This window comes from Taeniopygia guttata, chromosome 4 (genome assembly GCF_048771995.1).
Source record: "Taeniopygia guttata chromosome 4, bTaeGut7.mat, whole genome shotgun sequence".
NCBI classification, from domain to species: domain Eukaryota; kingdom Metazoa; phylum Chordata; class Aves; order Passeriformes; family Estrildidae; genus Taeniopygia; species Taeniopygia guttata.
Window position 1 is genome coordinate 224,356 of NC_133028.1, and position 20,636 is coordinate 244,991.

Below are 20,636 nucleotides of genomic sequence, written 5' to 3' on the forward strand. Positions count from 1 at the left end.
GAACTCACAGCCTCCTCAGGAAGGAGACAGAGCTTGTTTTCCCCATTAACACTGCAGCAACCCTCAACTCTGTCTTGCATTTCCCCTGCCTGTTTTGTCTGGTCACAACTGATGCAAGACAGAAGGTTTTGCCTGTTTCCATCTGTCAGCTATATTGAACCCTTAAAAAAGAAACTTGCAAATATTGCTTTGGCTGTTTTATACTGTTTATTCTTGATTCCCTCTTATGTACTTACATCACCTGCTCTTTAGCAAAACAACTTTTATTCCTTTTAAGCTCAGTAGGCTATAAAGCTCATTTTTACTGGACTTCAAGGGTCTGAGAGTTTGAGCTGTTATGTCCTAAAGTTTTAATTTTCTCTATGCTGAAACTCTCCAGCAATAGTTGGCATGCTGCTGAATGTAACTGAGCCTGCACGCATATGGTGTCAGAGTTCTGCAGGGAATGGAGCCAGGAACAGGATCCTTCCTTCCCAAGTGCAGCAGGATCCTTCCTTCCCAAGTGCAGCGGGATCCTTCCTTCCCAAGTGCAATGGGATCCTTCCTTCCCAGGTGCAGTGGGATCCTTCCCAAGTACAACGTGGTTCCTCCCAAATGCATCTGCACCGCAGTGGCTGGGACTGGAGGGAGGTGCTTGAGGAACTGGAACTCAGACGATGGGAGCGTTTTCCTACTGGTGATGTGTCTTCTGTCTCAAGGTTTAGGATCTTTATTTTTAAGCACTTTATCCAAGTATCTCAGAGCTTCCTTGTCTCCAGAATAATTGTTGCAATTACAGGATCACAGAATCATTTGTGTTGGAAAACCCTCTTAAGACCATCGACTCCAGCTGTTCCCCAGCACTGCCAAAGCCAGCAATGACCATGTCCCCAAGTGCCACCTTACATGGCTGTTAAATCCCTCCAGGGAGGGCTGCTCCATCACTGCCCTGTGCAGCTGTGCCAGGGCTGGACAGCCCTTTCACTAATTTCCCCAGTGCCCACCCTGGGGCTCCCCTGAGGCCGTTCCTTCTCCTCCTGTCCCTGTTCCCTGGGAACAGATCCCAAATTCCCCCGGCTGTCCCCTCCTGGCAGGAGCTGTGCAGAGCCACAAGGTCCCCCTGAGCCTCCTTTGCTCCAGGCTGAGTCCCCTCAGCTCCCTCAGGAACTCTCCAGCCCCTTCCCATCTCCCTCAGGAACTCTCCAGCCCCTTCCCAGCTCCCTCAGGAACTCTCCAGCCCCTTCCCAGCTCCCTCAGGAACTCTCCAGCCCCTTCCCAGCTCCCTCAGGAACTCTCCAGCCCCTTCCCAGCTCCCTCAGGAACTCTCCAGCCCCTTCCCAGTTCCCTCAGGAATTCTCCAGCCCCTTCCCACTCTCTTCCCTGCACTGGACACACTCCAGCCCCTCAGGGTCTTTCTTCTTGTAAGTGGCCTGAAAGAAGAACAGAGTAGTTCAGAGAATTTAGGAGAATTCACTGAAGATTCAGAAGAATTGAGTTTTTTCTGGCCTTGCCTTGTCTTTCTTGGGCCTTGTTTCTGTCATGTGGAGGTGTGCGTGGTCTGAGCTGAGTCTGCTGTTTCAATTATGGGACTTTCCAGAATTTTATTTCCTAGTGCACTTTAAATTTAGATGTGCCTCACAGTTCAGCTGCTGGCTGTTTATTAAACAAATACTTCTCATTTGTCAGATTTCTGTGATAATTTCTGGGATGCTGTGAAATCTGGGACCACATCTTATGCATTATTTTTAATTTAGAGACAGTTGTGCCTGTGTTCGCTTTGCACAACATAAGAGAGTTCACATGGGAAGACAAAACACGTATAATTGGCATTTCTGAGCCAACTGCTGACTGCAGCCTATTAGCTGAGAAGTGACAATTTGTGACTACTGCAGGAAAGCAACACAGTATTGGAATGTAAATCGATTTTCATCTCAGAATAAGTTCAGAAGTGAAGCAGGTTTTATATTTGCACGGTAGCGAGTATTTGTGTCATAAAGCTCAATGGCTCAGTTAATATTGCAGCAGGTGAGGAGTAAGTAATTAATCTCCTTCATCCTTCACACAGGAGCAGAGTGACTCGGAGTAGTAGGGGTGAAAATCAAATATGACTGAGGATTAAATTTTTGCTTGTTGTAGAATGCAAATGTGAGCATGAGAACCTCTGCACCAAGTTCTCTCTGATTTGGAGAAAGGTGGATTTGATGGGTGAACTGTTCCGTAGATGAGGAACTGGGCCAGAGGAGGCCGTGGAGGTGCTCCAAGTGCTGGAACCTCTCTGCTCTGGCGACAGAATGAGAGCTGGGGTGTTCAGCCTGGGGAAGAGAAGGCTCAAGGGAGAGCTCAGAGCCCCTTCCAGTGCTGCTTCTGATGTCTACACCAAAGCATCAGGTGCATTAAAAACTCTCTGGGGTCTCCCACCTCCTAGTCATGCTCCACTTCAACTTTTTGTGTGTCAGAGTTTTCCAAGTTACAATTAACTCCTGTTAAGATCCTTTCTTCTCTGAAACCTAAGGTTTAACTTTACATCTGGACAATCTTTGCCTGTGGATTAGGTTAAATTTTCTACCCAACCTCCAAATTTGGGTGCAGTTTTGCTGTTCATTTAGACCAGAGATCTGTGGTGCCTCTGCAAGAGAATGTCCTTCTGCTTCCGTGGTGTGATTGGGATAGGGATTCACTCAAAAGCTGTTGGACGGGGGCTTGGAGCATCCTGGTCTAGTGGGAGGTGCCCCTGCCCATAGCAGGGAGTAGAATGAGACAGGCGTTAAGGTCCCTTCCCTCCCAGCCTATTCTGTGATCGTGGAGCAGCAGCTGGAGGCCAGGTGAGGTGTCCCAGGGCAGCTGCAATAGCTTTTACCCTTCTTTAGACAACACATGGAGCTTCCAGTGCATCCATGAAACCAAGGGTAAGGATGCACCATGTAAATTTAAACTAACTGAATTTAGGGGTCTACAAATAGATGTCTTTGTGTGCCTCAGTGTTTACAGTTCTGTTAATGGAACTGGTCAGGTAATAATTTTTTGTTATTTATTATTAGGCATGTGCCACAGCTGAACCACAGATGAGGTTTCCATTGAGTGTAAAGGGCTGATAGGAATGCCCCGTGACCCTGGATTTGGATGTCATAATCTGTGTCTGAATCCCATAGGTCACCCGCAGAGGTGAACAAACACTTCCTTTTGGAAAGTGTTCCCTGGAGCTGACATCGCTGAGATCATGTTGGGGCCACCTGCCTGAAAAAGGCTTGTCTCAGGCTGCTGCTGTGTTTGCTCATCCCTCAGTGAGCAGGGTCAGCTCCAATACCCCAGCTTCTGAAGGGTGTTTTTGAAAGGCTTTTTGCCCTGCATTCCTGTGATAAGCTCTCCACTGCCTTCATGGCTTCCATGGCTCGTTAAAGACCTTTACAGAACACAGGAGGCAGCAGCAAGTGGCAGGACTGAGACCATGTTCAGGTGCTGGAGCTGGATTGCTGTGTTGGCACATTCTTTCCTCTAACCTCCCGGCCAGGGCCCTTGGAGTTGGCTTGGTGCTGCTGTGGAGTGGAGAGCACCAGGAGCAGCATTGACCTTGGCCAGGAATTCCGTCAGAGCACACTGTGTGTGTCTGAAGGAGAGCTGGAACAGGCAATGACACTACTCCTGAGCAGAAGAGAAGTTTCCCCCAGCATTATTCAGGAGGGCAAAAGGAATGTTTTGATGACTTTGGCATCACTCAAGAATACTTAAAGCCCCTTTGTTTTACAGCAGGTCCTTTGACAAAGGCACAGGCACTCAGCATTCAGACGATGGCATCCTGTAAGTGTTGTCTGTATTTGCCAAGGTCAGATTGAATCCTTGCCTCTAACCACAGGAAAAAAGAGACAAGACAGTGGAGTTTTGGGCAACAAAAAGAGGAAGATGTGCATGAATGTCACCTGCAGCTTGTTTGGCTTGTAACTTTCTCTCATTGGAAGCCTGTGGAACTCCCAGCTTTCCACTTTCCCCTGGTGCTTTTTGTTCATTAACTTTGGTGCTGGGGCTAGATTGAAGTAAAAAGCAGAAAGCAACCCAAAAACCTCTAAATTTTTGTGTTGTCCTGTAGACTTTCAAAACAGTAGTTCTGTAGCATTCTCCCACCTGCCAGGTGAGGTTAATGGATGTAGCAGTTGGACCTTTTGATATCTTCTGAATTCACAGCAAGCCCCAAGCTCTGGGAGCCGGATTCACATTACGCTGTCTCTGTTGGGTCACTCTGGTTTCAGAAGTTAATTAGAATTTTATTTTTCTTTCTTACGCAGTTCTATTCTAGGAGCATGTCCCTGTGCAAAATACAATTTTCAGTTTCTCTTTTTCTCATCCCTGATATGAAATGGGGATGAAAAGGAAGGCACTACTGGTGGGAATTTAGTCACTTTATATGTTGGTGAAGAAAAATACAAATATAATACATCAATAATCCTGAGTTGTTACCAAGGCAAAAAAGTTGTGGAAACACTATTTTCTGTGGTTGTTCATTTCTCGAGTGTATAGAGACCCAAAATGTACCAAATTATGGTATGAAATTGCCCTACTTGAAATATTCCTCAGTACATTCACAGAATCCCAGAATAGTGTGGGTGGGAAATGACCTCAAAGCCCATCCCTGGTCAGGGACACCTCCCTCTGTCCCAGGCTGCTCCCAGTCCCAGTGTCCAGCCTGGCCTTGGGCACTGCCAGGGATCCAGGGGCAGCCACAGCTGCTCTGGGCACCTGTGCCAGGGCCTGCCCACCCTCCCAGGCAACAACTCCTAATTCCCAAGATCCCATCCATCCCTGTCCCCTGGCAGTGGGAGCCATTCCCTGTGTCCTGTCCCTTGTCCCCAGTCCCTCTCCAGCTCTCCTGAAGACATTTCGGGCCCTGGAAGGTCTCCCCAGAGCCTTCTGCAACAACCCCAACTTTTACGTTTCCAGTTCTTTAGTTAATTTTAGATCTGGGGTGCTAATATTATGTATAATATTGGAAATTATTTGAGTTTGGAGAACCTGTTGTCCTAATCCCATTGTGGTGAATAGTTTGGCTTCCTATAAAATATCAGTAACTTCCAGCATAAGTGGAAAGAGTTATGCTGTGCTGGATTACCTGTACATCTGTTTATTACAGCTAAATGGGAGGAATTACTCAAATTTAATTCATGCTGGATTTAACAAAAAAAATCTGCATAATTTCTTATTTGCTGTTAAACTGATTTTTCTTAGTGGTATGTGAAACTCAAATTTGTTTTTAAAGAGTTCAGAACACTTGTAGATCACAAGAAGAGAGGTTTAAATAATTTTAGGCATTGTTGCATGTACAGGTTTAAGGTGAACTTGAGTCTTAGTTGGCCTACTTTAGTACAAAATGTTATGTCAAAATTATTTTCAGTTTTCTTTTCTCTTGAAGAACAAACTCTGGTGCCTATGCAAACCAAGTCCTGGTATGTAATTGTTCTAACAGGATTTTCAAAATTTCTATCAGCCACAGGCTGTAGTTTTGCTCCAGCAATATTTTGAGTTTGAAACACCGTTACTGAAATGTGTTGGGTTCAAACGTGCTTTTCCTTTGCTTATATTATTTTGTGGCCAAGTCATTTGCCATTAACTCCTTTGAAATTTGTGTGTACTGATTTCAAAACCAGTGCAATTTTTAGATGTTGGCTAGTTAGAGGAAGCCAAATTTTCTTCTTGGCTTCATATTTTATGCGAATCAAATGATAAAAAATGTAAAGCTCTTCATTATAAATTTTTGTTAGTCCATGCAGCCAGCTACGTCTGATTCTCTGGAAATCAGGTGGATTATTTTGGTAAATCAGATGATGTGGCAACAGGAAAAGCAGAACGGGCGGCTGTGCTCTCCAGTGTACCTTTGCAGATAAGATAAACACAAGCTTTGTAATGTTCTTTGGAATTAACACAATTAAGTATCAGAGGGAGCCGTGTTATTCCCAAGAGCAGCGTGTGAAACCTCCTTGCATGTCTTGGGGGGGGGGGGGGGTCGGGGAGCTGCTCCAGGGGAGAGGAGCTAGGGGTGCTGCTCCCCAGTGCCTGAGGTGGCTCCAGGTGTGCCCAGGAAGAGGTTTAAGGTGGATGTTAGGGGAAATCTCTGCCCAGAAAGGGCTGTGCAGCCCTGGCTGCCCAGGGAAAGGTTTAAGGTGGATGTTAGGGGAAATCTCTGCCCAGAAAGGGCTGTGCAGCCCTGGCTGCCCAGGGCTGGGCTGGAGTGCCCCGTGCAATCCTCCCCCTGCAGGGATCTCACAGCCCTGTGGCTGTGGCACCTGGGGACATGGGACAGTGGTGGCAGTGCTGGGGGATGGTTGGACTGGATGGGCCCAGAGCCCAAACCTCAACAATTCTGGGGTTCTTTGATGTGAAAGTGGGGATTTGATGGTGCAGCTGAGCTCAGGTTCTGCCCTCTACCTCGAGGAGCCTTTCCCCAGCACAAGCCCCATGGAGCTTTCCTGCAGTTAAACTGCTTCAGCCTTTGGTACAGAATTCCTTTTTTGAGAATGGATAAATGAATCTTCTACTGTCAGCTAAACTTAATTAAAACCCCAGCCTGCTAAGAAATAGGTGCCATATTTTTCATGGATCCAGAATGAACAGCCTACTTTCAACAGCTATTTCCAACAAAACTTTCGATGTAACTGAATTAATTAAGTCCTAGGAACAGATTATATTAGGGGAAATTAAGCTCTAAGTAAGCAAACCATTAACAATTATGAGACCAAATTGCCTGTGACACAGATTGGTCAGGTTTGATGGCACAAAGTATTTTCAGCTTGTGAGGAATAAATTGTAGAAACAAGCTGTTTTTTTTTTTTAATCCATGTGTGAGGTACAGGTCCTCAGTTGGGCTTTATAGGAGAACTCCAACAGGTAGAGAAAATAATCACTACTAGTAAAACATTTGTAAGGCTTCTGTGTTAAATAAACCTACATTATATTTTGATTGCTTGTTTTTGTTTTTATTTGTTTCCTGCAGTTGTTATCAAAAAATAAGAAGTCATTCTCTGGTATCAGTCTCATTAATATTTCATAGAATCTCTCTTATTTAAAAAAAAACAGTTTATTTTTTTCTTCTAATGGGAGCAAGTTTTGGTTTCCATCACAGAAACTCATCTTGATAGTCATCTACAGGAGACTGGCCTGTCAATGATTCCTTTGTGCTTTTAATTTTCTTTTTCTACTAAAGAATTGTTGTTACATAACAAGGGCTTTATTTTGAAATGCATCTCTTATAGTCACTCAGTATCATGGTTATTCTCAGAAATAATAAGAAAAGTTGGGGTTTTTATACTGGCTGTGTTACATGTTTGTATTTTGGGATGAGATATTTCAGTAAGGATTATCTTTGCCTTAAGTACATTTCAAAATATTATGTTTATTCCAGAATATCCATTTATGCAAGTACTGTACCACTTTAGTTACTAGGCACTGATTTTTTTACACAAAAAGTGAAATCTTGCTGTTGTTTAATAAAAATCAGAAGACTATTGGGAAGCATTTCAGAAGCAAAAGTCAACAAGTAACTCTGTGTTTTCTTGTCTTGTGTAGGCAGGACTGTTGAGGTTGCAGCATCTGGTGTGCAGGTTTGGAGTTCACTTTCCAGCCACACAGTGGTTGTGAACTGCAACGGAACTTTCAACTTCAAAATATTTCAATTTATTGATAAGAAAACTATTTGGGGCAGTTTCTGTACCAAGTTACAATGGATAGTTAAAGCAAATATGATTGTAGAAAATGTTCCAGAGCAGCAAAAACCCATGCAATGATTCACTTTACACATATTCATGAATTCTGGGATATGGCTGTAGCTGGGAGGAGGGATTTATCTTTATGCTAATGTTGCCATAAGTACTGCTTATTAAGGGAGGAAAAGAACAAATGACACCAGAAATGGATTTAATATCCATGAACAGCTTTTGTCAGTGCCGATTTCACTTTAATTCTGAAGAAACTCTGTTACTCCATGAAAGAGTTAATATGCTGTTGTGGTGCTGAGAGATTGATAGGCAGAGGAAATAGGAGGTACCTGGAAAGAACTTCTGATCCCTAATATTGCACAAGTTGCTTTTCTCTTGGCTCGCCTCCCCCCAACATTGTTATTTTTACCCAGGCTCCCTAATCTTCCCTTTTGCCTCTAACCACCTCCCAGTTTCCTGCTGGCCTCTTCCCTCTGGTTTTGTCCCAAATGTTCTGGTGTTTTTCCCTGCTCTGCCGTGGGACTGCAGGGCAGTGAGCCGAGATGAATGCCATAGCTGTTTTCACAGTGTCTATCATCTTCTGTGCTTCGTGCCTCTGTGCAGCTCTTGGTGTAAGTTGCTTTTTCAAGGAGAGATTTTGTTGTCTGGATATTGTTTGAAATGTAAATATTAAATTATGGGTTGCTGTGTAAACAATAATTAAAGATTTCCACTTTTAATTAAAGATTATTTGCAGCTCTATGAAACCTCTGTTCTAAGTTTTTGAAGTAGTGTTTTCTTGAATGTGCACTGAAGAATATTCCTTGGAACATGGCTGGGAGACAGAGTTACTTGTTCAGCTTAATTTCTGGGATATATGTTTTCAGAACAATATGAAGTTATAATTTATTTTCTTTTCCCTCAGAACATTTCTGTTCTTTTTCAAAAACAGTGTTGAAAAATATGAATTGATCTGAGTAAAGGTGCTTTTCATTGTAATTTTTAATCCTTTTTACATATCTTGAAATATGAATTTTCTTTCCAGTAAGTAACAGAAAGCATTTACTTTTCTTTTGCAGATTGCATTCTCACAGCACAGCAACTTTATGGACCTGGTGCAGTTCTTTGTGACATTTTTCAGGTACTTTTCATTTAAGACAGCTAAATGTTACTTCTTTAGGTTCTGGGCTTCAAAATTTGGGTTCTTCTTGGTCTGTTTTTTATAACTTAAACATTCTGCTTACAGCACAGCCTAGAAAATGGAAATCTTCACTCTGATTTAAATATTTAATTAGGAATTATGCTGAGAAAATGAATTGTCTGTGCATCTTTGCCAATGCATGATTCCGGTGCTTGCAGGGAAAGGGAGGATGGGGCTGGGAGAGGCTTTTGGGAAAGGAGAAGTTCCTTTTGAGAGGGTGTAGAAAACACTGACTTGCCACAGATGTGTGGGACTTACTGCAGGTTTTCACACCTCCTCAGATGCCAGCCATAAACCAGGGGAGTTATTTTGCAAAGAGTTAAGTCTGGAGTAATTTCCAGCTCTTTAGGTACCACCTTTTGATTTTAAACTGAACTCTGAAAGTATGTCAAGTTAAATGTAAACGTGTTACAGTTCAATAGAAGCCAAATACTTCTGGTTTTCATACCCAGCTCTAAGTTCATTTCTTAGTGTCAGGTGAACTGATGACTCCCTCAGAGTGGGAACCAACAGAAGCCATTTCAATACTTGTCTCCTGTTCATTCCTCCAAAAATACAGACCTAACAAAGAGGTGAAACACTTCCAAAGCACAGCAGGCCCTCTCTTCAAAGCTTCAAAATCCAGTGTATTGGCCTCTGTCTTAGGGACTGCTAATACTCCAGAAGTGTAAACCAATACCTGATCGATAAGCAGTACTACAGGAGGGATATACATGGAGTAAACACTACTCCAGGTATTACAGCCTGTTCTAAAGCAGGCATATTATGCCTGGTATAAAATGAGCAGTGGGAATAATATCTTGCTTTAGATTTCATGCTAAATTTAATTAAAGCAAGAAGCTCCAGACAGATCCTTCAGACAAGTGGTTTATATATATTTTTTTTCATATGGAGCTTTTAGAGAGTAGAATCTGCTTTAGTGCAGTCCCTGGGAAACAGTGGGTTTGAACCACCACCTTCCTGCCATTGGAGCAGAGTAGGTGGTTACTTCTGGCTCAGGCTTAGTCATTTGTTTTGCTGAATTAATCACAGTCAACATCTCTCCTAAAAAATCTTTGTGTCAGGGTAATTGCTTATTAGGAAAATGAAGAGGGAAGCAGTTGGTTCCTTAGTTCTTTTCTACTTGTATAAGAAAAATCTGCACTGCAAAACCTGTCTGTTAGGGCTTTACAGACCCAACTACATCTACACATGAGGGTTTAAACTCCCCAGGATGAGGATTGCTCCAGATTCATTATGTGAAGAGATTCCCAGAGCAGCTGTGGCTGCCCCTGGATCCCTGGCAGTGTCCAAGGCCAGGTTGGACAGGGCTTGGAGCAGCCTGGGACAGTGGGAGGTGTCCCTGCCATGGCAGGGGTGTGGAACTGGATGATCTTCAAGGTTCCTTCCAACCCAAATCCTTCCATGATTCTAGTCCCAAGTTAAAGCAGAAGATAAGTGCACTAAGCGTCTCAGTGAGCACATGCTGAGCATCTATGTCCAAAGGCTGCAAGTTTCCTTTCCTCCATCACTGTTACCACATGGATCTCCTTGAGAAATAATGTTGCAATATTATTTAACATCCTAACAAGCCAGAGGAATAAGAACGTGTGGATTTGGGAGAAGACAGTTCACTGGTGTTTTCTAGTTAAACATTTATAATGTGCTAGAAATTCTTTGATTCTTTCACTACTCCTAAATTTCTCTCCAGGTGTTTTATTTTACAGTTACTATAACTCCCTAATTAACCAGTGGATTAAAACAGTGTGATTCATCTCACTGGGTATAGGGGAAACTACTGAACATTTGCATTTTTAATGCTCTAGGGCACATTGCATAATTAATGTGGGATCCAAGGCAGACCATAAATAACTAATACCTGAGAGCCCCCTGTGCTGTTAATAAGCAACAGCTGTCTAAGAATTTACTCCCTAAAACAGAGGCAAGGAAAATGCTTTGTGAAAACCTAAAACCAGTTGGTATCGTTAACACCAAACTCAAAAACTGGGATATGTATCAATTTCTTAGGTGTAATGGAGACCTAAAGAGATGTTGTTCTGGAAATTAGATGTTTAGAGGCTTTCTGTTTGCGCATTTAAGGGTGTTGCTTCATTTTGCTGTTCTGCAGGAAATGCAGGAGTTGCCCAGAGCAGCTGTGGCTGCCCCTGGATCCCTGGAAGTGTCCAAGGCCAGGTTGGATGGGGCTTGGAACAGCCTGGGATAGTGGAAAGTGTCCCTGGCCATAGCAGGGGGGCTGGAACAAGATGATTTTTAAGATCACTTCCAATCCAAACCATTCTGTGACTCTATGAATTTGAGGAATCTTTCTGAGCTGGAGATGCTGTGGCACATTTCTGTATTCTGGAAGCCACTTCCCCCACTTGGTTGTAAGCCTGTCCTAGTTGTGCGTTCCTGCTGTGCAGGTGGAGGCATCATCTGTGCCTTGAGCTGTTTGGAGCACCTGAGAGGGAGCCGGGGGGTTTTCAGTTTCACCGCTTACTTTTGAGATGAATTAGGTCAGTGCAGGCCTCACAGAAGGCTGTGAGCTTGCCAAACCCTAGCACTGCTGAGTTTTGATGTCCCAGGCACTGGCTGGGTTGCCTGTGGGGTGCACAGGGGCATGGAAAAGCAGGACCCTGCTCATGCATTCAAACAGCACCAGGCAGTGTGGAGCAGGACACAGGACTGGTTTTCATTTCATTTAGGAGCTGGCTACTGTGATCAGAGGGCTGTGCCTCACATTTAGAGGGGCTGTTGGATTCCTGGAGTTCAGCAGCAAGCCAGGCAGGGGGCTGTGTATGACCCTTAATTTGTACACATGAATGTGTTATTTTAAGCCAAGAAAATGTCAGTGGATAAAGGTTGGGTAGAACTGTGAAGTTCTGATTATAATCAGAGCCAGAGGAGAAATCATATTCCAACCATTGCTAACCTTTGCAAAGCTAATGAATTGTAAGTAAACTGGGTTTTCCCTTTCCTCCTCTCTGCTTTTCATGACACAGCTCTTTAATTTACAGATTGTGCAGCTGTCTTTCAGCACATAGTTTGAGCTATTTTGACAATTTCTAGTGAACATTTTTTATTAGTATCTGTGCTTCCTTAACTTCCAAAAAGTCTGTCTGCCAGCACAGGCGTTAGTCACCAGCATACCTTTATGTACAGAAGATGTAAAAATAGTGTGGCCTCGTAAGCACATATTACTGCCCAGTAATCCTTCCCATTTTTTCTTTCTCTTCCCTTCTTCCATTCTTCCCTTTTCCTTTTCTTCCCTTCAACCTTCAGCCTAGAGAGCACTTGAGAGACCTTATTGGGATCTCTACATCCTTAAAAGGGGTCCAAAGGAAATGGGTATGGACATTTAAATGAGACCTGTAGTGATAGAACAAAGGGTGATGACTAAATTGAAAGAGGGTCTATTAAGACTAAATGAGGGAAAAAAATTTTTATGATGAGGGTGGTGAGACACTGGAATAGGGTTCCCAGAGAAGGGGTGGATACCCCATCACTGAAACATTCCACTCCAGGCTGGACAGGGTTCTGAACAGTCTGACCTGGCTGAAAATGTTCCTGCTCACGGCAGAGGGGTTGGATGAGATGGCCTTTTAAGGTCTCTCCGAGCCAAACCATTCCATGATTCTATTCTGTGACCTCATCCTGAGCTTTGCTACATGGATTTACCATATACCTCAGGTGTCTTCTACTGCACTTCTCTCCTGGTTCTCACATGCACAGCTCATTTTGTTTCTTGCCTGCTATTTGTCTTGTCTTCATCATCTGTCCTTGAAACATCCTTCTAAGGGAGTCCACTGTCTGCTCCAGTCTAGTGGGAGCTGTAGCTGCCCATGGCAGGGTGGTTGCAGCTGCACACAGCCCAAAGCAGTGTGTGGTTCCATGATCCAACATGTCCCACTGAAGCCTTACAATGATTGTTAGAGAAATGGGTGTTATTTCACAAATGAAACAAAAGCTGCCAGTTCAGCGTTTTCGTGGTGGCACATCAAACCTCATGTGCCCCTATTAGGGTCTGAATATCAAATGGAGATGGTGTAGTTTTAGTTTGATACAAATAATTGGACTTGTTCCTCAGCAAAACTTGAGCAGGAGCACTGTTTGCTCAGTACAAGACTCAGGCAGATGATTTTATGTGCTGTATATTGTTTTCCTTGACTATATATATTTTCTCAGTGTTTTCATTAAGTGGAAATGGCTTCCTGCAGTAATTCGTATCTGTAGTTATGCTGCAAATATTTTATTTACTCTTGTTGCTTATTAAATAATTTTTTACTGCAGCACAAATGGCATTACTAAATATGGAAGAGCTTGGGAATATCTTCATGTTATTTCTAACAAAATGAAGAAGATAACAGTACAGCGTCCATAACTTCCTTCTTTCCATGTTCTCAGTGCTCTTTACTTCATCCTCCATAATCATGGAGTAGAATCATAAGATCATTCAGGTTGGAAAAGCCCTCAGATCAGCGAGTTCAAGCACTCCCCCAGCACTGCCCCCACTGCCCATGTCCGCAAGTGCCACGGCCACAGGGTTTGAAATCCCTCCAGGGATGGGGACTCCAGCCCTGCCCTTCCCATGAGGAATTTCCCCAGTGCCCACCTTGGGGCTCCCCTGAGGCCGTTCCTTCTCCTCCTGTCCCTGTTCCCTGGGAACAGATCCCAAATTCCCCCGGCTGTCCCCTCCTGGCAGGAGCTGTGCAGAGCCACAAGGTCCCCCTGAGCCTCCTCTGCTCCAGGCTGAGCCCCCTCAGCTCCCTCAGGAACTCTCCAGCCCCTTCCCAGCTCCCTCAGGAACTCTCCAGCCCCTTCCCAGCTCCCTCAGGAACTCTCCAGCCCCTTCCCAGCTCCCTCGGGAACTCTCCAGCCCCTTCCCAGCTCCCTCGGGAACTCTCCAGCCCCTTCCCAGCTCCCTCAGGAACTCTCCAGCCCCTTCCCAGCTCCCTCAGCTGCTTCTCATCAGACTTGCTGTCCTGGTTTTGGCTGGGATAGAGTGAATTTCTTCTCAGGAGCTATTCTAGTGCTGTGTTTTGGGTTCAGAGTTAGAATAATGTTGATAATACACTTGTTGGGTTTTGCTAAATTGTGTTTCTCAGAAGTTTGTTGGGTTTTTTTATTTCTCTTGTTTTGCCAGTGAGGAGCTACTCAGACTGGGAGGGATCATAGCTGGGACAGGTGACCCCAGCTGGCCAAATGGATATTCCAGAGCCCAGAGCATCATGCCCAGTGTATAAACTGGGGGAGTTACCTGCAAGGGTCTGACCTGGGAAGGGGGCTGGCACTGGTCAGCAGGTGCTGAGCAGTTTTATTGTGCATCAGCTGTTTGGTTGGTTTCTTTGGTTCTTCTTTTTAATATTATTGTTATTACTAGCTATTTACTGTATTTCTTTTGTTTTCCATTACTAAACTGTTCTTCTCTCCACCTACAAATTTTATGTCTGATTCTCCTCCCCATGCCACCAGGGTGGGGGAGAAGAGCAGGGGGTTGAGTGGCTTTGCAGTGCTTCATTTCCAGCTGGGTTTAACCCGTGCCCCTGTACTGCAGCCCCTTCCCTGCCTCCAATGCCCTCCTCTGCCATAACTAAGGTGAGCTGTGGCTTGGTGGGCCTTGTGCCATCTTCAGCTGAAGGATGAGGTCAGGAATCTGGCTTGGTAGGCTGTAGGCAGCTGTTTGGCAGAGCCCAACCACCACATGGCTGTATACTTGTTCCATTTATTTCAAGGATTAATGCATCCAGTATTTTAAAATGTATCCTGTAGCTCTCCAGCATATTAAAATTTACTTGTAAATAGCACTTAAATAGCTTCTAATTCATCAAAATAACTTGGGCTGTGTTTCTAGTAATCGTGGTAGTGCTTTTTGAAATTATTAAGTGACTTGTATATGTTAAAGCACATTAGCAGTGAGGCTGCTGTACATTTTGGTGGTTAAAGCTGCCATTTTTTATAAGCAATTCTGATGTGAATAAACATTTCCCAAGGGTTTAATAATTGGGCCCTAATACACCAGATGGATTTTCTTCTCCCTTCATGAGAATGCTTCAAAGTAAAGTGCTGATGGAGTTTCCCAGACGTCTAAAAATGAAAGTGTACTTGTTTGAAAAGCTTTAAGGATACCAGGAATGGAGAGACTATTCTCTCTGTGGTGAAAAGTAGATTAAAGTCCAGAATAAAACCAGACAGTGTGTTTAAGTTCAGGTTTTTGTGTCACTGTGGGAATACCCTGTGGTATCCTGAAGGCTGGCTGATCAGCTGAGGTTTCATGTGTGTGTTGAGGCCAGCTGAGGAGAGATTATTTATAACCACATTGGTCATTTATTGTAGTTAAATAATCTAATGAATAATTAAGAATGAATTAATAAAGCTATTTGCCAAATAAACTATTGTCCATAAAATTTAAATGTATCTCCTCCCTGCATTGCAATATTTATGCTGTGTAAGCACAAATTTTTATAACTGTGTGAGCCAATGGAAGCTCTGCTTGGTAAAACCTCGCTGAAATGGAGTAATGTTCAAATTTCCCTGGGATGAGAAACTCTCCAGGGTGTTAGGTGGCTCTTGATGGTTCTTTTTCCTTCCAATCTGTTTCCACACTTGAGTTTGCTGGTTTCCTTTTTTACTGTTGGAAAAATTTAACTGATCTCAAACTGGACGTGTCACAGGCTATAGGAAAATGGAAATCCAACAGTTGTCAGAAATACAGAATGGTTTGGGTGGGAAGAAAACTTAAATATCACTTTGTTGCACCCCCTGCAATGGGCAGGGACACCTCCCACTGTCCCAGGCTGCTCCAGCCTCAGTTTCCAACCTGGCCTTGGGCACTGCCAGGGATCCAGGGGCACCACAGCTGCTCTGGGAATTTCAGCCCAGCCCTCCTCACCCTCCCAGCCAGGAATTCCTTGCCAAGATCCCAGCCCAATCTCCCCTTTCCCAGTGGGAGCCATTCCCTGGCTCCTGTCCTTCTGTCCCTTGTCCCCAGTCTCTCTCCAGCTCTCCTGGAGCCCCCTCGGGCCCTGCAAGGGTCTCTGAGCTCTGCCTGGAGCCATTTGAGATGGGGGAGGCTGCAGAGAGAAGACTTGGGTGAAGAGTGGATTTCTGGGGTGAAGGATGCTCTTGATAGGCTGTTACTTCTGGAGGAAAAAAAGAGGAGAGGGCAAAGCAAATGCTGCAGAAAATGTTTGTTTTGGAAGTCATTTGTAAGCAGGTGGCTATTCATGGCAGAGATGTGTCTGAAACTGTTGAGAGAGCAGGGCAGAGCACAGCTTTACCCAGGATCTGCCAGCCTCAGCTCCCACTCCAAACCATTTCCCAGCACCTTTCTCTCTGCAGGCAGCTGCTTCTTTCTGCTGCTTCCATAGCTACAAAGTTGCTTTCCCAGAGAAACTTGGAAAAAACCCTTCTTTAAAGCTACTGATGCTCGCATCCCGTCTTTTAACTTATTTCAGGATCGTTTAGGCTGAGTAAACGCAACAATAGATCTTGACTTTGCTCTACCTCTGGGGCTCTTCCGGCAGGTGATGGACTGCAGCAAGCTTTGCCTTTTATTTCTCCCCGAGTGTTTCCAAGGGATGTTAGTTCAAGGGGGAAAATATATTTCCTTAGTGATTTTATAGCTTTTGTGGGTATTTGCTGCCTCCTTGTGACAATACAAAGATGTATGGTGCCCTTCCTTTGAAATACAACGGTACCGTGGTGAGTGTTTTAGGAGAAGTTTTTATTAGTCTTTAATTGTTTATTCCTCTCTGTATTTTCTCAAGAAAGTCTTGGCTGTGGTGCCAGAAATGGGCAGGAAAGAGAAGCCAATGAAGGACTCTGGAACATGCAGACTTGTGCAGTGTTGCATTTTGGAAAGGGGATTTAGTAGTAAATCTTAGATCTCCACTCTGGCTTTCTTCTGCAAGGGAGTAAATAGTATGTGGGGAGACATATTTACAGTGCCACCAAAAATGTGGCATCTGAGGACATGGTTTAGTGGTGGCCTTGGCAGTGCTGAGTTAATGGTTGGACTTGATGATCTTAGAGGTCTTTTCCAACATAGGTTCTGTGATTCTGTGAAATTGACCCAATATAAGGGGTCCAACAGTTTTCATTGCTGAGATCACTTTTTTCCTAAAAAGGGGCCATCCTTACATCAGTTAAGCATGTTTTGATGTGTCTCTTCCATTTGCTGTGTGTATTTCTGGAGCTGTCTGATGGATACACGAGGCTGGAGCATGTTGTTATGTAAAGGTGGAGACCTCACTGACTGTCATTGTGGCTGAGGGTGACACAATGCAAGTTCATCTATATGAACCTGCCTGACCTCCTGAGAAACTCCTCTGAAATGGGTAATTTATCAGAGGTGCTTGAGATGAATGGTATTTTTGGCATTGCTGGCATTTTCCTCTGCCCTTTGGATTTCCATCTTGTTTCCCCAAATAAAGGTGTACTGAGGAGGTAAACACAGATAAGCCTTGGCAGCAGCTTATGTTGCACATAAACTGCATCTGAAATCATCAAATTATGGAATGGTTTGGGTTGGAAGGGACCTTGAAGCCCATCCAGTCCTGTGGGCAGGGACACCTTCCACTGCCCCAGGCTGCTCCAACCCCAGTGTCCAGCCTGGCCTGGGACGCTCCAGGAATCCAGGGGCAGCCACAGCTGTTCTGGGCACCCTGTGCCAGGGCCATGCAAGTCAAACATTTTCTAATGTTACATGCTATATTATAGTGAAGCATATTTCTGTGCATATCTAGGCTTGAAAAATGTAATCCCATCGCTGACTGGCTGCCTTTGGGTGTCTGTGCTCCATCCATGGAGTTTTCAGATCACGTAGTCTGTAGATGGTGATATGGCAACAAGAACTGTCTCCTCACCTTTTGCATTTCTCAGGGAATGGCTCCTGCTGTCTGTCCTGGTGTTTTATTCAGCATTTCCAAGTCATAGTATCACAGAATCATTTAGGTTGGAAAAGCCCTCTGAGATCAGTAAGTTCAAGTCCTCCCCCAGCACTGCTCCCACTGCCCCATGTCCCCAAGGGCCACATCCGCAGGGCTTTGAAGTCCCCCCAGGGATGGGGACTCCAGCCCTGCCCTGGGCAGTTCCAAGGCCTGACCTCCCTTCCCATGCAGGAATTTCCCCAGTGTCCACCCTGAGCCTCTCCTCCTGTCCCTGTTCCCTGGGAGCAGAGCCCCTGGCTGTCCCTCCTGGCTGGGTGCAGCGTGAGAACATCCCCGCAGTTCTGGGCAGGGTCTCTCTTAGAGAGACAGCCTGTGGGAACACCCAGAGCCCGTGCGTACTGTGAGTGCTGCAGCTGAGCACGTCAGTCACCTGTTCTGATTAATCTTCTTTCCATGGAAACCTTCCTTTAACCTGTCTCTCAATACATGCTGGAATGTCAGGAGGGCTTTGGAGAGGTTTTCTGTAACCCATTAGTGCAGTCCTTGAGGAGGGAGGCTTCCACTGGGGCTCAGATTTTAATCTTAGCTTGCGTGCCTTGAAGTTGCTCATTAGGTATTCAGTGTGATAAGATCATATCTGTCAATACAGTCAGTTATTATTGTAATTATTATAATAATTATTATTATTATTACTCTTTTTAATTATATCTGCTTCTGTGCATTTTCCCCAGAAATTGATATATCCATTCATCCTTTTCACGCCCTCTTTTGATGAAGAAAGCCAATACAGATTGGGGAAATCGAGAAATGCCTGTAGCTCTGCAACAGCCTGCCTGCTCTCCACCGTATCTTACTTTTGTAATTTGGAAAGGAAATAATAATCACATTTCTCTACTTCTTTCAAGTTTGTTGGTTTTTTGGGTTTTTTTTTGTGGTTATCCTCTCACTTAAAATATCACCAGAGAGAGGCAATAGTGGCTTTTTAAATCTGATTAAATCTTTCAGCCTTGCTGTCATTTAAGGAAGTCAGATAAGGAACTTTGAAACAACAATATAAATAATGAAAATAAGTGTGTAATTCCTCACTGGGTATCAGAAGCATTGAACTGTGCTGGATTATCTTTCTTCAGTGCATCTCTAATATATGAAATTTTCATTTAACTTTGCATTTCCTAGAGTTTTTCAGCTGCCAGTGTATTATGAACAAGAGCAATAAAATATTATTTTCTATTCTTTTCCTTTCCTTTCCAGTTGTTTCTTGTCATTGCTCCTGGTGGCAGCTGTGGTTTGGAAGATTAAACAAAGTTGCTGGGCATCACGACGGAGAGAGGTGAGAGGGATAAAATGTTTGTCCTTAAATTACTTTTTAATAGTTGTTCTCTCTAGATGCATATTTATTCACATATGCATCACATTAACCTTAATTTGAAGGCTAAGCTAATTCAGTTAATGCTGCTGTTTAGGCCTTTAGCATATTTTTGATTACAGTTTCAGTGACAAATTATGTTATTTTAATATCCTGTTGCTGCAATTTCTGTGAAGCACCAAAAAAATAGGGGTGAATATCCTGGATTCCCAGAACTTCTATTTCTAGACAGCATAAATACCAAACCATATAAATGAAGAGATTCTTTACATCTGTTTCAAAATAGGAAATAGAAAATAGAAACATTAGCTCTTGTGTAATACATTGAAAAAAGAAGTGAAATCCCCATTTTCAAATTAAATCCTATTCAGATATTTTGGTTGGTTGATTTTTTTTCTGCCCTGGAACATTAGAAGTATAAGAAAAAGGTGGGGAAGCCACCCCAGTGGCTTACCCCTAAAAAATGTTTTAGAACCAAAGTTTTTTCCTCTTCACCTACCCATGGTCCAAATGAGCTTTACAGCTTTTGTGTTTTCATAATGCAAATAACTTAGTGCTTTACACGCCCAAAATCTGGTTCCTTCTTGTTTATCCCTGATTTCTTTTTGTTCACTACCTTCTTTTCTTGCTTCTCAGTGGAGCCTGATTTCCTGTTCCACCGAAGCACTCAGGGTGACCAAGGTGAGGTGGCAGTTGTTGTGGCACAGAGAACGTATCCTCAGTCCCTGATTTTCAGCACAGATGCCCACGTACACGAGTGGTGTTTTAGAGAAGTCGTGGGTGCCACAGGCAGCCACCCACACACCCATTGGGTTTCCTTGGTGTGCTAGGACCATGGAACGTGCAGCTGTCAGAGGCTGGGCTGGGCTGCACCTGGAATTATTTTTAGGAGCTTGGTCTTGTGTTAATCTGTTTATTTCTGTGCAAAATGAGAGAAGCCAGACATCATTTGAGCGAGTCCATGTGCCCTTTCTGTATGTAGTTATCTGTAAGTCATCACCTGAGGCCAGATTCCCTGAGGAATGGGGTGTGTTTCTCCCCTGCTTTGGATTTTCAGGTGAGATCTGCCCATTCCTCTAGGTTTTCCTCCCAGCTGTCCTGCTGGGCTGAAGCTCTTGGCAGCTGCAGACACCCACCCATGTCACTGTTGTGTTCAAGAGTGGTTTGCTCCACACAGGAGTTGATCAAGAGGATTTGAGGGATTAATTTTTATGGTGTTGGAATTCTTTGCAAGTCCCTGTTTCCTTCATATCTTCAGAAATCTGTAGCTGGTTGTACTTTGCAGTGCAGTGGTGTGAATAATATGAATTTATTCCATGTGAGGAGCTCCTCTCTGGTAATAAAGCAGGATGATGTCTGATAACTCTTCTCCTCTTCTTCCTCTTTCTGCTTCAGATGTTTCTGCTCTTACTGGTGAACTCACTGCAGAATATAATCATTGCTTTTCAAACAGATAACCCTTAATCTTGGAAATAATGGAAGTCTTTGAGGTTTTCTGTATTCTCTGAAGGTAGATAAATTTTTACTAGGGCAGCTGTTTTTTTTCC

The 20,636-nt window shown here is 43.9% G+C and overlaps 1 protein-coding gene across 4 annotated transcripts in view; it reads left to right on the forward strand.

The window, feature by feature from the left end:
* The window catches only part of ATRN (attractin), a 147,898-nt gene that overhangs the window by 96,660 nt on the left and 30,602 nt on the right, over positions 1-20,636 (forward strand). For all 4 annotated transcript variants that reach the window (XR_012055457.1, XR_012055458.1, XM_002188251.7 and 1 more), the window contains exons 25-26: positions 8,735-8,796; positions 18,975-19,053. Coding sequence is in view for 2 of the 4 variants with exons in the window: in XM_002188251.7 (XP_002188287.4) it covers positions 8,735-8,796; positions 18,975-19,053 (141 nt within the window). In the remaining 2 variants the exon portion in view is untranslated. The remainder of the gene's footprint in view (positions 1-8,734; positions 8,797-18,974; positions 19,054-20,636) is intronic.